Here is a 12500-nt window from a genome sequence, read left to right on the forward strand (position 1 = left end):
AAAGAAGAGGGGAAGCAGAGAGAGCGACTCGCCACTGTAACACCCAAGGAGGCGTTATCGCCGAGCCACACTTCCAGCCTCACCTCTCCTCTCCACCTTTGACATTTGCAGCGTGACATTTAACGCTAAAAGAACATCCGCCGCCGACAAAGAAAACCTCTCCTTTTTCCTTCTGCCATTTCATCCTTTAGTTCTCCCAAAGAGCATCACATCCGCCACGCAAATTGAATATTGCTCCACTTCTTCCCATCCGTTCGGTCAAATCCCTCTTTCCCTCCGTTTGAACCCTTCAGGCTGCTTTGTTAGTTTCTGTGGCACGCTAGCCGCTGTGTGGCCATTAGCTAGCGGATTAGCCGCTAATTTCATTTGGACCGGAGAGCGTGTGTTCGACTGGGAAGGAAACGCCAGTGGAGGGAGAGTGGGACCACACGCACACACACATGCACACGCACATATACACACACACACACGCACAGGCACACACACACATGCACACACACATGCACACACACACACACGCACACACACACAGCCACCCAGAGCTTTCAAAGCAGCAAGTGTTAAACCCATTTGGTGTCATTTCCGAGTGTATTGCCCATTTGACATTGTTCAATAGTGCGCAATCGGGTACCATTTCACTAATAGTTCTGGCACCTAAGTTCTATTCACCAAAGACAAAGATTGGCATTCTAGGCTGTAAATGCTTGGTTTTAGCCATTGCAGCTGTAACATTAACCTATAGGATCTAGCTGTTAAGCTATTAAAGTGCTATTTTTAATGCACTGTATCTTTTTCTCTGCTCTCTGACACTGTGCACTAGATTAATTAGTACTCCATTCACAAACAAGCCAGGTCCCTGGAGACTCGATACAATGCCTTGTGTGTGTGTTCGAGTGTGTACAAATGCATACACTCACAGGAACAAAGCACACTCATGCACACACACACTCAAACACACAATGAGAAGCCAACATTTGGACATAAGATGTTTTCAAAATCAGAAATGGAAACGCACATCAGCTACCACTTACAATTCGTAGCCTGTATGATAAGTTCAAAATCACATTCACAGCCGCACACACTGACACACACACACACACACACACACACACAGAGTGTCTGGCGCTGTCTCCCAGTGTAGTGTAGCAGTGTCCTAGTGCTGGCCTTGGCTGCTGCCTGGCCCTCCATCATCCATCATCGCCTGCCTGGCTACTCCTAGGGGACAGGAAGAGCATTACAGCTAGCCCTCAGAAACCAATTAAAACAACACAGGCCATGCTAGTGTGTGTGTGTGTGTGTGTGTGTGTGTGTGTGTGTGTGCTGAATATTTTCTGGTTTTGCGCGTGTGTCTCAGTGTGTGTGTCCAGTCTCTTGGCCCATGTGCTTGTGAAAGGCCACTGATTTCTCCCCCATGTATTGTTAAGCTGCAATATTGGCCTTTGCCGGACATGCTGGGTTAAGCTCTTTCTTTTTCTCTCTCCGTCACTCTCTCCATCTCCATTTCATGCTTCTCTACATTTTCTCTCTCTCTCTCTCTCTCTCTCTCTCTGTCCTCTATTTCCCTATCCTTCCTTCCCTCTCTCTCTTCATGTTCCTCTGTCTCTCACTCCCTCTCTCCCTCCTTCCCACCTCCAGCCATCTATTCTCCCTCCGTTTACCCAAACCCTCCATCCCCTTTTTCTTTTCCTCCCTCCATCCCTTCACTTTCTCCTCTCTCTCTCTCTCCTGCCCTCCCTCCCTCCCTCCTTGGACCAACATTGAGAGAGATGTCTTTCTCTTTAGAGGTCTGTATCGACCGGGCTTCAGTGATTTGCCGTTGTGTTTTAGAGCTGAACATTGTGCCTCGCTGTTACAGCATTGAGGGGGAAAAAAAAAGAAAAACAAGCCAATACTGAATAAACACCCACACTCTATTGCAACACAACTGCCCATTGGCCTTTAAATGTCTTGGATTTGTACCTTGATAACTCCTGAAGTTTAAATTCTTGAATGATGATGAAATTCTGAGTAATAAAGACCTCAGTGGCCTCAGACTTCAAAGTGAATTGTCACAGGTTTGCCTCTTGTCAGTATTTATATTCTCTGACTCAATTCTATGAAATAACAATCCTGATGATTTTCTGTCTTTATGCCGCCAAACATAATATTTTTCACACAGTCGCATGTTGACATTTGGTAGTAAAGACTTATCCCTGCCGCCCCCTCCCCTCCCCTCCACTCCCTCCATTGCCCCCATCAGTATGTGTGTGAGTGGCTTTTCTCTCCTCTCCCAGATCCCTCTCTTTCATATCACAGATAAGACTTCAGCAGCCCTACGCCGTGTTTGTATCCATCTTTCTCTCTCTCTGTCCCCCGACTGCTCCTTTCCTCCTCCTCTTCTCTCTCTCTCCCTCTCTCTAACTAGCAGATGCTATCTGCGCGCTGCCGCTCAGCCGGCCACAATAGGCCTCACACAAAGCCTCCGACACAACGGGACAAGTCGGAGACGGAGAGAAAAAAGGGAGTTTGAATGGGCGTAGAGCGCTGCGACGGCGAGAGGAGAATAGAAGGAGTGTTTAGGCTGGTGGCTTTTATCAAAAAGGGTTTTTGTTTGTGTTGTTTAGTTGTGGATGTAGCGACTTGTGTGTGTGTTTTGATAAGCCAGTGCTTATAGAGAAAGAGAGATTTGATTACCATATCTGAAGACTCTGACTGTGTGCCACTCATTCTTTTGTCTCCAACACAAAATATGTGCATTCAGGCACATTGACAAAGAGAGAAAGAGAGAATTACAGAGACAGAACTCCAGAGAGGGAAAAGGAGTTGCAGGGAGGAGGGAAAGAGTAGGGGAGGGAGGAGAGAAGTTAGGGCCAAGTAAGGGCCATCCGCCTAGCCGGTGTTAGGTGGAAAACGCTGCTTAATTATATCACTGTGACATTTCAGCTCTGGCCTGTACCACACTGGGCTTTGTTCCCTGTGTGTGTGTGTGTGTGTGTGTGTACGCAGTCTTAGCATTGAGTCCTGAGCACCTGTGGTCTTCACCAGCCTGCACCTTCTCTATAATGATGTTAGACTGGGTCTCGTTGCTGTGCTACTGGGCTGAGGAATAGAGTTGTAGAGAGGGGGTTGAGAAAATTGATCATTCTGTACTCTGGGAAGGCGTATGTGCGAGAGAGTAGATGCACATAACCAGTCTTGGTGCCCACGCACTCTTTATCCCCATTATAACCCATTCCATATCCACTACAATGTTCCCAGCTCTTACCTTCTCACAGTCTGTTGACAGTGGGAACTCGTAAATCTGTTACAGTCGACATTGCGAACATCAGAACCGGCCAACAAAAATACAAATTCGATTTGGTTTACGATTTGGTTCGCCGACTTAAAATATGTGGTTTGGATGGGAATGGAGGACGAGTTTGTACTAGCATGTTTTTGGCCGCTTAGCCCCGCCTCTCCCCATGTATCTGTATACAGTATGTCTGTGTAGATTACTGTGTGTGCTATCCGGATGTCTATGTCTACTTTCGTTGTCTACATTTTTGTTTGGATGTATGAATTTATATGTGTATTTGTGGTTGTGTGCGCATGTGTGAGCCTCATGTACCTGCACATAATGGGTGTCCAGTGTATGTTGATGTGCGTGTCTAAATGAGAGCCACTGTCCATTAAATCTTATCTTAAATCTTAAATCTTAACCTTCCTTTACAGCCAAAGCCAGGTCAAAGTGTGACCTTACACCCCACCCTACCCCACCCGCCCCACCCACCAACCTTTCATCCCCTTCTCCCCTCCCCCACACGCAGAAGGGCTGGGACAAATGACCCCCCCACCTCCCCCTTCCACCCCCATTCAGTGCTAATCCAATTAGCCCTAGCAGTAATCATGCTAGTAATGACTGATGACCACGGGGGCCATTGTCTGGGTCGCGGGCTAGATGAATGGGACGGTGATTAGCGACTGGGCTAGCCTCGGGTAGCCATTAGCACCTCCGCACACCTTTCACGGACCTCTAGGGGAAAGAGGGGGAGCGGAGGTCGCTGTGCGCAGTAATTGTGTTCAGTAGATTAATCGTCACAAGGTTAAATGAGAGATTTAAGTAAGGGCCTGATGGGTGGGTCCGGGTTAAGTGTGCGAGTTGGCAGATTGCGCGTGTTTTGACTGAGTTGAGGTGGAGTTAATGGATCCACGGTAATTTTTCATCTCACTAATTGAAGTTGCAAGTATTTGATTCAACCTGAATAGGAAATGACCTTAATGACTTTAGTAAACTGGGAGATGACTTCTACCGGTGCCATCCGTGCTAAAATATATGCACTCATGGTACTACTTTGGATAAAGGCAACCACCAAATAAATGATGTTATGTATGTTATTCTGACTAACTTATCCCTCTTTGTCCCTCTTGGTTTGCTCTTCCATCCAGTTGCATCCAGAGACGGGTCCCAGACAGGGAGGGACCATGTTGACCATCACAGGGGAGAACCTGGGCCTGCAGTTCAAAGACATCCAGAATGGGGTGCGCATCGGCAAGGTGACCTGCAACCCACAGGAGGACCAGTACATCAGCGCTGAGCAGTACGTTGACACCATCTCTGTCTTTCTATCCTTTTCCCCCTCACTCTCGCTCTCTTTCTTTCTGTGTTGTTTCTGTGACTCTCTCCTTCCCTCCCTGTCTCTGTCCAATATCGATGTGACACTGAGTACTAAACACAACACACAGCGACTCTCTCACAGACCTATATGTTTCAGTGAAACCTCCAAAGGTTAAATGCTGCTTTCCCCCCCAAGCAAAACCAGGTCCCTGCAAGCTAGCTCATGGTGTGTTTTGGTGCTCCTGCACTCTTTGCTGTTGAAAAGTCAATTACTGTGACATTGGCAGTTGTCTAAAACCAACACTACATCACTATAGCTACCTAGAAATGTCTACTGCTAGATAAGTTAGAAAGTAGGTGTCGTTATTTCCCTTTTTTCTGTTTTGTCTTGAAATCATCCAAAGTAAAAGCGATACAATTAGGGACGTGAAAAAATCAGGGACGCTCGTCACAGCTGGAGACGTCCTCAATATTCTATTTCTAACTATGTAACTGTCACTCGTAGACAAATGCTCCATTTGCTTAGCTCTGCAGTGCAATCCCAACAGAATTTGTTTTCTCTGTTCCCGCTCGCCAAGAAGGAAACATGAAAAATGTGATTTTGATGGTTTGACAGTTAGGACAATAGAATGCGGCGCAGCTCTCACCAGTGATGACAGGTGTCCCCAAAATGGGTTTAGAAATATGCTAGTGGTGTATCAACCTTGATTTAGTACGGCCACATTGTGGCATTCGTACTGCTTTTGCATTTACCACTGTAGTCTCAGAGTAAGTCAAGTCAAGTTCATTTATTTCTATAGCCCTTCATCACAAGCATGTCTCTTTAGGACTTGACAGAGAACGATTCTACCAAGATCTAACTAATCAACAATCAATCACAAAACAAAATGATGCAATACAGTATGCAACAAAATAAAACAGAAGGAAGCAAAACAAAGCACAAGACACAAAATGACAAGCCTACCTAACCAGTAAAATCAGGTGGTTCTACATAGTAACTTTTTCTTTACCTCGTGTTCACTTTGTCCAAAACCACAAAGGCGTCAACGTTTAACCCCGTCAACCCCGTAACGCTGCGTTGGCCTGTTGCCATGGCACCGAGGCGGAGGAGGGCGCGGCCGGCAGTGAGGCTGTCATGCTAATTAAAAGTGATGTCAGCCATGCGGTGCCATTAGTGGCCCGATTGCTCTCGTCATCTCCCTGACCCCATCAGAGCTGTAACACAGGAGACAGGACGGGGTTACGGAACTGACAGCACAGGGTCAAAGGTCAACTGCTGGGGAGAGTGGAGGGAAGGAGGTGTGATGACTGGCGAACACGGACATGATGTAGATTCGTTGTTCTCGCCCTGCCTTTCTTATTCTATCTGTCTCTTTCTCTCCCAGCACTTGTACTTCATACAGCTGGCATACATTCACACACAGCAAGAGACTGTTCCCTTTTTAAGCTTACAGGAACAGACACAATCCCTGTTATATATTATTTCTGTAATGCTTTAGATGGCAGCTTCCTATATCTGTAATTGGAGAGGAATTAGGTAGTAACAAAATATGGCACCACTGGTTCTTTTAGTACTAGCAGGCCTGTCATTTACCTTAGTTCTGTAATATTTATTAGTTAGATAGTTGGTTTTGATTCCACCTTGAGGAGAGTAAATCATTGCAGTGAGAAAAACAGTGTCTCTCTTTACTGCATTATTAGTAGTTTCTATATAACAATTTACCGGAATTTACCATATGTTTTATTTTTTACTGTCTAATTACACCTCCATTACTTGATTGAGGGAGGTATAATTTACAACATTGCCGTCCTTAAAAATCTACCGTAAAATCTGCTGGACTCTGACATTAGTCTCTCTAACCACGTAATAGCAACTGAATGTAGCCACCTGTTATTTGCGCAGTAATGATGCAAGGAAGGCTGCGTTTCTAGTGGAGAGCTGTCCAGCATTGTAATCATGGCCCTGATCGTAGCGGGAGACCCAGAAATAAATGAGAAAAGAAAAAAAAACAACAACCAAAAAAAAAAACACACAGCATCGGCATGCGGATGTCATCGTCGTGGCAACGGTGAGGTTGCCGTGGCCACCTGCAGGGAGGACAGAAGCAGGAGAGTTAATAACTCATCTCAGGGAGAGAGGGAGGGTGAAGAGATGTGTAGGATACGAGCTTGTGCAATTAATCAGCCGCTCTCACTTTAACCCTCTCCCTTTCTCTTTCTCTCTCTGTCTCTTCTTCGCTCTCTCCCTCCTCCTTTCTCTCACTGCCGCTCTCTCGCCCTTTCTCTCTGCCTCATTCGCTCGCTCTAGCTAATTAACAGTCAAGTGTGTCTCCAGTGGGTGAAACATGAAGTAAGAGTGTGTGTGTGTGTGTGTGTGTTCTCCCCCTGGGCTATGCTGCCACTCCTCTCGCTCAATCATTTCTCCAATGGATTTTCATTTGGCCAGCCAGCGCCCAGTGCCAAGTGCAAGGCTTATGGTTCTACAATATGCACTAATACAGACACCCAGATATACATACACACACACACACACACACCTCACACTTAGCACTCCAATGGCAGTGAAGGAGAATTGGTCTAATTGTGGCTATTTTTATGAACAAGGCTACAGATACAGGTTAGTCTATGGTAAAGGCGATCTTAATGACTTGGACAGAACAGAAGAGAAATGTCAGTCACCCTGTCATTGGTAGTGATGTAATTTCCCTTCACTTTCCTTTCCCTTGCTTGATCCTTTTCCCGCCAAGCTCCGTTCATCTGAACTGGCAGTCTTATTAATAAGCAAACTGAACACAATGAAGTCCATACATTTATTTGGATGTCACTGATAATCAAACGCGTCTCCCTCCACCTCTCCCTCTCTCCCTCTGTCTTTCTCAGGATTGTGTGTCGGCTGAACGATGCAACAGGTTACAGGGTGCAGGAGGCTCAGGTGGAAGTGTGTGTGAGGGACTGCATACACCCTGACTACAAAGCCACCTCCACCAAGGCCTTCACCTTTGTGGTAAGTGTGTGTGTGTGAATATGCGCGTGCATGCATGTCAGTGTCACAGCCTCATCCACCTGAGATATTGACGGATGAGACTAAGCTATTTCAATTCATTTGATATTGCATTTGACACTCCGCTCAAGTCAAGCAAGCATACACACTCTCCTATACATATTGTCCTCTGCCTGTGTCTCCCTCCTCAGTCTCCGTATTTTACCCGTGTCCACCCGTCCAACGGGCCACTGTCCGGAGGAACCAGGATCACCATTGAAGGCAGTCACCTCAACGCAGGCAGCGCTGTCGCCGTAAAGATTGGTCTCCACTCCTGCCGTTTTGAGAGGTGAGCGAATCCAACATACCCAAGTGACGCTATACCCCAAATAAAGTTTGAATCCTTCAGGTGAAGAGAGACTTACAAGTTTGCTTTCAGATGAGTGATGGTTTCAAATCTCATTATTTACAGACTGTAACAGACTGACAACACTACTTTTGTGTGTTTTAAAGGTCCTGCCTAGGGTTTAGATTTAGTGTAAAATATTTATATATATATATATATATATACCCATAAATTATATTGCGATATATGGTCTATCTGTAGAAACACAACTTTTGTTGGGGCACGAAATTATAAACTTTAAAGTCATTTTTCTTAGTCTCACTGCTCACACAGTCACTGCTCTTTGGCTTTGTAGGACAGTGTTGTGTACATTCATAATTAATGACAATAGAGGGTATGTGTTTCAGATGATTTATAACATTGATACCCCAAATCATTTGGATTGACTGTATAACTGCAGGCCTGAACAGCCACAGGCATGTTGGAAGTTGGAAGACACACATCAAACTTATGTAGTTATTCATCTGAAGGCTGCAATTTTCTTCTCAGCTGACTTGCCTCTTGGAATAATGGTTTAAAAACTTTACCATTTTTAGTTTATTTTGTTCAGTGTCACCATGATGTTATACAATCTGAGGTCTTTGGTTTATGGTCGTCTCTAGACAATTGCTAGTCATGTTATCATGAGAGAGTTTTTTCCAGTCTCTGTGGGACTTTCTTGGGCATACTGCCATGTTTTCCCCTTTTTCAGCATCTCATAATGACCGTTATTTTATATTAGAAACTCACTGTATGCCTTTGATTTACAACAGCTGTGACAAATGACTAGTGTAATTGACAGCAATTGTTGTGAGAATGGCGGTATAGCATTTCTCAGGGGAGCCGCTATCATCGTTCAGTTGTTCTGTGAATGACTAAGTGCATTTCTGAAGTGCATGACCCACTATAATTTGGAAGGAATGATATGGTGTTGCTGGTAATTGGTAACTCACATTTTGACTGCTTTGAACCCATATTCAAGAAGTTTTTATTTTGCTTGAGTTTTTACAATAATCTACCTCTGCTATCTTCAGTTGTCACTCAGGCTGCAAGAGATTGTTCCAGGATTTAAAGAAAAGGAGACATGGATCCAATTTGATATGTTGATGACTTTAATTCCACCAGCCAAGAACTCTATTGTTTCTTTTTGTCCTTTCCTGGCAAACTGACAGCCAACTGAGCTCTGGACTAAATCCACTCATGTATGGTGTCTGGCAGATGGCAGAGAAAAGAAACCTCACAGTGAAGATTGTTAGCACGCCTGTACAACAAGCACCTACATAATAGACTGAAAGGAAAATCCAAGCAGAAGCTACAGTAATCAAGATGACTATCAGCTTTACGGGAAATATTTTAATATATTTCACTTGCACATTTTCTGCATGTAGCTGACACCCTTGTCCCGATTGATTTTGAATAAGTGTAACACTAGAATAAGCTTAATTTCCCACATTACTAAAATTGCAAGCAGTCAATAGTATGGAGAGCAAGGGTTAGAGACATAGTGCCATGAAAATATTCCTGTCTCCATAGAACGATCGTGTAAGAGAGATATACTGGGAAAAGAAATAAAAGTAAGAGCTAGGGAAGGAGGTGGAAGGTTTTTTTTTTGTTTTGTTTCAGAGCAAATTCAATATAACACTATTGTTGTTATTATAGCGGGTTCCTGCTTGGGCAAAAAGCGACAGGTTAAACTAATGAGTTTGGACCTATCAAGTTCTTTTTATATGATATCAAAGGAACAAAGTAAAGGCCAATTTAAAGTACTGTGGCACATCCCCAGAAAGGTGAACATAATAGTCTTGGCCTTTCATTCACTGAGCAGCAATAACCTTTATGGCCAAAGTAATGAACTGGTTGAGTCCATCTCTTTAATGTGTCTTTGTATTCAGCGGGGCCTCCGCTTTAATCAAAACCTATTTACCCTGAGTCACTCATCCTCTTATCTCCCTCTGCAACCCCCTTTCTTTCATTCTCTCTTTTCTTTCTCTCTGTATCCCCTCTTGGCTTTCTTTTGTGCGACAGCAACCTCGTCAAAAATACGTACGCGGCACCACAGGCATTCGCGATGGCGACGGTGTTGTGAAAACGGTTTCCATGGAGACCCGGCACTGGCGGAATGTGGAAAACCTTTTTTCATCCTTCCTTTTTTCCCTCTTCCATCTTCATCCCCTCTTCTCCTCAGTCCCCTCTCCAGCTAAGCGTTAGTGGAGGGCGCTGTTGAAATCGCCTCCCGGGAGACAGCAGGGATGTGCCCGGCAAAAAACGCCAGGTTCCCCCCCGTTTTGCTTTCTTACCCCGTTTTTTGCCGAGCCCCCCCTCCACCCCTCCACACCCCACCACACCCCACCACACCCCAGCACAAGCCGCAGGGATAGCGCCGGCAAAATAGGTTTTCACTCTTTCATCTCCTCCATCATCTTCCGTCTTTCTGCGGATTTCACTTTCACAGCAGATAACGGGGGAGGATTTGTGTACGGATCGGCTTGCTCTTCTCATGTTGGAAATTTCACACCGCGCAGCCTGCCATGACGCTCGCACAATGCACATACACCCGTTTACACACGCGTGCAGTGCGCTGTAGCACATACGCAGACAATGAACTGACATAAAACGCATCCTTACACAGTGTTAATGTGCTGCTTACATACTGTATGGACATGCAAATGCACAGACTTCCACACAATGCCCCCCCCCCCCCCCCCCCCCCCCCCCCCCCCCCCAGTGCACACCTACATAATGTGCTGCTTACACACATACACACACTGTCCGGGAGACGGTCATTCCCTCACTGCTCGGCCAACAGCGCTCCCCTCTGACCGGGGAGGGGACAGTGGAGTGAGGCACTGGAGTGGAGCGCAAAGTTCCTGGCAGCGGCACAAAGTTTCCCAGCAGGCCACAGCTGGCTGCCTGTCTGCTAGGGAGGGGGTTACATCACACAGAGAGACGACCAGCCTGATCTGCCACTTCAGATCTATCAGCCAGAGAGGGAGAGAGAGAGAGAGAGAGAGGGAGAGAGAGAGAGAGAGAGGGAGAGAGAGCAGGGCTTTGAAGTACAGCACTCTGTGATACAGGCTGATGAAACCACGGCTGGCCAGACTGAAAGATGTCGGCCTTGGAGATGGCTGACTGTCTGTGTGTGTATGTGCCTTATTTTTTATCATATCTGATAAATATTTTATGTGTTATTTAAGGACTGAAGTAGGATTTTTTTCTGCATGCACACTCTCGTCTGTTTGTCTATGTCTGGGCCTGCCAGGGAGTCAACTTGCCCTCAAGACGTCTTGGTACAGGTCCTTGGAACAGAGTCTAATTTAGGAGTGGCACGCTCCCGCCGTCCTATTTAACATCTCTCCCTCTCCATCGTTCCCTTCCTCTTCCAGGCGGGCCAGCAAGGAGATCGTGTGCGTGACTCCGGCGGGCCAGGCCCCAGGCACCACCCCGGTCATGGTGGACATCAACGCCGCCGAGCTGAGGAACCCGGAGGTCAAGTTCAACTACACCGACGATCCCACCATCCTCAAGATCGAGCCCGACTGGAGTATCGCCAGGTGAGGAGACACACAGCGCCTTTTTACCCAACTAGTCCAGGTGTAAACCCTGGACATGGCCCACAATCTATGGTCCACGTTACTTTGGATCACAGAGAAAATCCAATGTCTTTTCCCATGTTTTGCGTAGAAACCTCCTTGGAGCGCAATGATTGAAAATATAACAGGGTGATTGATTAATTATAGAAATCTTGTGCATGGTGTGTGTCAACCCTAGAAGTAATCCATATTCTAGAATTCTGAGTAAAGGCTTAAAAATGTGTCAATATTAAACTTTATATTTTATAAGTTTAATGCAGTACAGATCCGCAACCATTGTTGCACCATATGATCCGTTCCATCAGCCATCATTGTAAAAATCCATCGGCATATGGGTCTTACATTATGTATACTATACATCAACACAAAAGTGTTTGATGTACAATTCTGCTTGATGTGCATCTACAGTATAGAACAGATACGTACAGATGCATACAGTAGATAGATTAAAGAAGAAATTCACCCATTATTTATGAATCCCTAGTGGTGGTTGTGCCATGCATTCATGTCTTTCTCTAGGAGCATGGCCAGCCAATCTGAAATATGAACTCTAGGTAGAAGACGATAAATGTTTTATTCTGCTGGCATACTCCTCGGCTCAGTCTCGAAGCAAAACTAAGTAAACATTCTTCTCCATTTTCAGACTCGTCTTGCATTCAAAGGCATATTCTTTATTCTGTTTATCTTTATGTTTCAAAAGTAAATCTTTGAGAGCACGAACAGCGGGAAAGGAGGCTCCTGAAGCAGTGCAGTGCTAGTTGATGAGCTGCCGTGGAGATGCATCTGTAAATATTACTTGACTTATTGAAATGAGACTACATAGCCACAGGAAGATTCCCCATGCATACACAAGCTGTGTTGTGGAAAAAAAGGAGGGAGCTTCCAAATGCTAATGGGCTCACTAGCATGACCTAGAAACTTTACTACTCTGCTCAGAAAAGAAGCCAGCACATATACATACACACTTGCTTT

General features: G+C 45.4%; 1 protein-coding gene across 1 annotated transcript in view; it reads left to right on the plus strand.

Moving 5' to 3' along the window:
* Window positions 1-12500, plus strand: part of LOC139907957 (plexin-A1) — a 98068-nt gene that overhangs the window by 54261 nt on the left and 31307 nt on the right. Inside the window, exons 10-13 of the mRNA XM_078283606.1 lie at window positions 4405-4556; window positions 7454-7577; window positions 7766-7902; window positions 11322-11489. Of these exons, the coding sequence (XP_078139732.1) occupies window positions 4405-4556; window positions 7454-7577; window positions 7766-7902; window positions 11322-11489 (581 nt within the window). The remainder of the gene's footprint in view (window positions 1-4404; window positions 4557-7453; window positions 7578-7765; window positions 7903-11321; window positions 11490-12500) is intronic.

Source organism: Centroberyx gerrardi, chromosome 5 (assembly GCF_048128805.1).
Source record: "Centroberyx gerrardi isolate f3 chromosome 5, fCenGer3.hap1.cur.20231027, whole genome shotgun sequence".
Classification (NCBI taxonomy): Eukaryota; Metazoa; Chordata; class Actinopteri; order Beryciformes; family Berycidae; genus Centroberyx; species Centroberyx gerrardi.